We start from the raw sequence: 5,420 nt of genomic DNA on the forward strand, positions 1-5,420 counted from the left end.
GACAAATCAACACTGAATGCTAAAACATATGGTGGTCTTAGATTGTCCAGAACATATAACTCTTATTGTCTATGACCTATCCCAATTAACTTTTGAGATCAAGGATCTTGCACATAAAAAGCAATAGAAGAAAACTGAATTAAGTATCTAGAATTACATAAATGGCCAATAGAAATAAGATTTAAAGTAAGAGTTAGAACCAACATCTACTATGGGCAATGGGTAGCCATCACCAATCATAACAGATATAGACGAGTTAGAAAGGCGTATATCATTAAAGAATTTTGAGTTAGATGACATGCGTTTGGAAGCACTTGAGTCAAAGATCAATGAAGAAGAAATACTTGACTACTTGAGGGACTTTGGGATGACAAACTTATGTGAGTAGAGGTTGACATAGCATATTGTTGTGTGGCTAAGTAGGTGGTGCTCCAAGTATAGATAAGTCACCAGGGCATATATGTTAGCATTGGGATGATAGGATCGCTATTATGGTTGTTACTTCTTCAATAATTTAGGACAATAAGACTTTCAATGTCACTTTTGTTTGCAAAAATTACACTTATCACTAGCAACTCTCATTTAAACTTTGTTCTGATTCTGTGTGGATGGTCAAAAGGGTAGAGCCAATACTACGATGTTAGATGAAGGAAGAGATATTTCTCCTGTGAGGGTTTTCAAACGTGTTTCCTCAGCCATGAATTCACTTACCACTAAATCAACTGAAGAAAGTGGAGTGTGATACAAGATAGAGCCTCCAAGTCCTTCAAAATTACTACGAAGTGCCATACAAATTGAAATAATTGTTGTTTTTCTCTAAAAGGAATACATCGTCATATGCTTTCAGTTATGTTGACTCTATAAGAGCCAACTCTTCAAAAATTGAATTCACAGCAGTGTAAAGCTCGAGAATACTCATTTATCTGTTGTAAAACCTATATATCAGTCTCTAATTGATACCCCTTTTCAAAGTTAGATTTAGTGTATAGTTACAGAAAGTGATTCGAAACTTCTTTTGCTGTTTTAAACTTCGCTAACTGTGTAACAATGGATTACTTAAAGAATTATGAATCCAAGTGAGTATTTTCGTATTGTTTGACTCCCGCGTATCTAACTCTGTCACATAATTATCAATGGTGTTATTAGGTTTAACAACATTTCCACTAACATAACTCCACAATCTTTTTTCTTTTAGAAAATTCCACATCACAATTGTCCAATATGATTAATTTTTATTATTTAATCTAACACTAATGGATTGAAGTGAATTATCCCTATCAGTCGCGATCATAAAATCAACTACGAATAAAAAAAATCTCCAAATTCTAAGAAAATCAATGACAACCAACTCATCACCTGTAGCAACCATCGAAATATACTGCATAGTACACTTACAATCAAACAAATACCAACAAATGATCAAAAACTCACCAAGGAAGAAGCTGTCTTTGAGAGTCACCTTGAAATTTCAAGCCACGCGCATCTGTTACGCACCCACCCAAAAAATTTCTCCTCAATCTGCAGGGCACTCATATTGTGTTAGTTTCCTCAAATAAAAAATGTCCAGTTTGGCCAAAAAACAAGAAAACATGTTTTGTTAATAAACAATTTTCTAGACACAACATTGTGCTGTGATTTTCTGCAATTTTCACCAATTTTCCTCCACAAATTTAGCTCAACTATAGGCTCTGATACCATGTAAACAAAATAAGCTAGTTTGATAAATCAACCAAAAGAGGAGAAGAAGAACTAAGAGAAGAAAAAGAATCAATTTTTGAGCTGCAAACAAAACTAGGTTTTTATTGAGAGAATTATGTTTATATATACAAGAAGACCAAAACTAGAAGCAAACCTACCAAAGAAAGGAAATTAATAATGTTATGCAAAAATAATTTATATTATATGAGGCTAACATTTATTATAACTAAAAGACTAAGCCCCTACTTAGGCTTCATTAAAATAAGATTTTGAGGGAAAATGTGTTTTAGAATAATAAGGAAAAGATTTAGATTTATGTTTAAAATTATTTTATTGAAAGAATTTGAGATTGAAAATAAATTTGAGAAAAAAAATTAGATAACTAAAGGGATTTTTATAATAGTGAATTTTTGGAGATTAATGTATGGTTAAATAATAACGAATTTTTAGACAGATAAAATCCAACTTGTTCCAAAATCACTCTTTCTCGGATACACAGGCGGAGAAACACTGAGCCCCCGTTTGTTGTCCATTATTTGGAAAGTTAAAGAGTTTTGAATAGTATTTTTAAAGAATGAGTGGTTAAAGAGTAAAAATTTCATTAGTTTGTATGTTGATTTTATTATGTGAATGTATGATTGAGAATAATATTGTAACAAATAATTTAAAATGTTAAAGGGCGCCAAACCTGTGCCAAAAGTGTACAGAATACGTGCGTTTTGTCACCCCTAGATTTTTCTGTCAACCTTTACTTGCACAAAAGAGCACTTTGTCAGATTAAGCTGTGATTTTTTTAAAGTCTATGACTTGTTTTAAAATCTCTGGGTACCATTTAATCCATAATCATTTCCGTCAAAATCTATATTTCTTCTGCTTTTCTTTTTCTCTATATATTTATATACATGGAGTTGGCTCTGAGCTTAGGGGAAACGCCTAAAGCAATCACATTTCTTGACAAATCACTGAAGGTTGACTTTGGGAATGATTTAGGATTCTGCATGACTCTGGGAGAGTCAGGTGCTGAAGCTAAAACCAAAGCATCAGATTCAGATCTACATATTCAGCTTGATCTTACGCCTTTCTCTCCTGTTCCTCGGAGTCAAACATCATTAAATAAGCTTCATTTTTCATGGATAACTGAAAATTGTAAAGCCTCTCTCTTTTAATGTTCTTTGATCTCTGTCATATATAGTTTAGAAATTTCTGTTTTCTATGCAGATCATTTTAAGATTACTGGCTAATTTTTCTATTCCGGACAGTGACTGGCGAATCGGGAAACGTGAACAAGAGGAGTCGATGGGTGGAGGATTCCGTGGCTATTTCATCTCCAAATAGTATAGGATCGTCATTTCAGATGGACTTTTCAATCTACGGAAATGGAAGGGTAAAAAGAGAGTTTGAAGGTGAGGTACATAGAGGGACTTCTTCAAGGGCAAGTGACGATGAAGAAAACAGCATGGCCAGGAGAAAGCTCAGACTCACCAAAGAAGTCTGTTTTTCTTGAAGAAAACTTCAGAGAGCAAAGCACCCTCAACCCAGTAAGCATATAATTTGATGTTTTCTTCTGAACCGTGATGTTCTGTGTACCAACGCTTGGGTTGGATATTAAAATGTCAAACTTATTATGACTTTAGTAATTATTTTGATATTTAATCAGTTTTATCTTAACACTACTTTTAAAATGTTGACTCTTTTGAGCACACTAAGCCCCTCGAAATTAAAATCTTGATAAAATTTAAGCTAAATTTAACAAATAATTTTAACATTTATTTCATAGAATCATTAATTTTTCAATCATATATTTAATTATTTTTTTATCAAAATATACTAAAAATCTGATTTTTATTTACACCAAACAAGGGCTACTATTGACATCCAAATAATCTTTTTGGTTTAATGAGGTATTATACAAAACATTTATCTTGCCTAAAAAAGTAGTTCGAGCCCTTATATGTTATTTATTGTTTCGATATTTAATGACCTGAGATTGTACCTAGTTAATTGTCTCCATCTCCGTGCATCAATGCATGTGAGTGGCTTATATTTCATGCGGATTATGGACAACTACTGTAGTTGGATTTTAACTTATTATGCACATCCTTTATTGAAATTTGCAGAAACAAAAGGTTGCTCTTGCAAAGCAGTTGAATCTTCGTCCTCGACAAGTAGAGGTATGGTTCCAGAACAGACGAGCTAGTTAATCTGTTTTCAAAAAATTAAAAATAATAATGATGATGATGATGAAACAATTAATGTTTAGCACACTAATTAATGATTTACTTGCAGAACCAAGTTGAAACAGACACAGGTAGATTGTGAGTATATAATGAAGTGCTATGAGACATTGACAGAAGAGAATAGGAGGTTACAAAATGAACTTCAAGAATTAAGAGCCCTTAAAACCTCTCAACTTCTCTACATGCAGCTTCCTGCCACAACCCTCTCAATGTGTCCCTCTTGTGAACGGGTTTCCACTACCGCCACCACTGCTGCCACTGCCGCTGCCTATCCTACCACCGCCTGCGCCTCTGCAGGCGGCATGACTTCATCTAATATGGGACTCTCTCTTGCTGAGCCTAAATTATTTTCATTTTCGCCTGCCCAAATCCATGCTCAACGGGCTGCTTCTTAGGATTCAGCACCATGACAGCATGGAGTTGTTGTGTTGTCTATGTACACTTAAGGTTTTTGATCATCTATGTTTTTCACTTTTTTTTTTTTTTTTTTTTTTTCTTCTTTTTTTTTTTTTTTTTTTTTTTTTTTTCCTCTCTTGTGATTATTTGATTTGTAGTGAGTTGCTGTCCTGATAAATTATCAGATGAGGTTTGAAATAGTACAAGTAGTTTGACTGAGAATATGTACAAAAGTTTTGAATAGAAAAAAATAAAAAAATAAAAAAATAACTTGGTACTCACTAGTCCCAATTACAGCATATATTAATTACACAAGCACTCGATTAAAGAAAATATAAATAAATTATGGAGAACAATATCAAATTAATTATGGAGAACACTATCAAATTTGATGATTAAATGGAGATGTGTCTTTTTTTTTTTAATCACATTTATTTGATAAGAAAGTGTAATTCATTTTTAGATTAGCACTTTCTCAATGTTATACCATAGAAATAATTTTTAGGTTTGAAAAATATATGTAGTGTATAATGTTGCGCCGGTTACAACACGATTATCAGTCTTAAAAATTAACATATGATTTGATTAATTTTGACATGTTAATTTAATTTATCTCACTACATAGAATTATTTTGGTGGAAAAACTAATTGCGTTCACATTTCCAAAATCAAAATCTTTTACAAATCATCAGAAAACCTACTAATGATTTATCAAAGTGGAAACTACACAAAATCCAACTTTTAAAAACTTGTGTTCTAAAATCAGATGGAAGGTTTCAATTCACAAATCAAAATTTTCAACCCAAACCTTAATACATTTATCCAAACGTAAATCATTTATCTTCCTTTTTTTAAGAGGAGTGACCAAGATCTATTTAAGTTGGTCAATATTTCGGTATTTAATCGATGTGGGATTTATTCCCTTAACATGCCCCTGCAAAATGGTGACTCTTTTTTAGCAAACCAATCTTGAAATTCGTGTGCTCATTTTTGAGACTTAATTGGATCAAATAGCTCGTTGGAGCTTATTGGGCTCTGATACCATATTAAGATTTTGAGTCCATCTTAATAAAGTTAACCTTTTTAAAA

At 32.5% G+C, this 5,420-nt stretch overlaps 1 protein-coding gene across 1 annotated transcript; it reads left to right on the forward strand.

Annotated features, from left to right (window-relative positions):
• Window positions 1-2,387: 2,387 nt before the first annotated feature.
• Window positions 2,388-4,572, forward strand: LOC111403703 (homeobox-leucine zipper protein HOX11-like). The gene is made up of 4 exons (XM_023032301.1): window positions 2,388-2,844; window positions 2,958-3,236; window positions 3,816-3,895; window positions 3,985-4,572. Exons 2-4 carry the CDS (start codon window positions 3,141-3,143, stop codon window positions 4,328-4,330), a joined length of 522 nt encoding a protein of 173 aa, XP_022888069.1. The 5' UTR covers window positions 2,388-2,844; window positions 2,958-3,140; the 3' UTR covers window positions 4,331-4,572.
• The last annotated feature ends 848 nt before the right edge of the window (window positions 4,573-5,420 follow it).

This window comes from Olea europaea, chromosome 11 (genome assembly GCF_002742605.1).
Source record: "Olea europaea var. sylvestris chromosome 11, O_europaea_v1, whole genome shotgun sequence".
NCBI lineage: Eukaryota > Viridiplantae > Streptophyta > Magnoliopsida > Lamiales > Oleaceae > Olea > Olea europaea.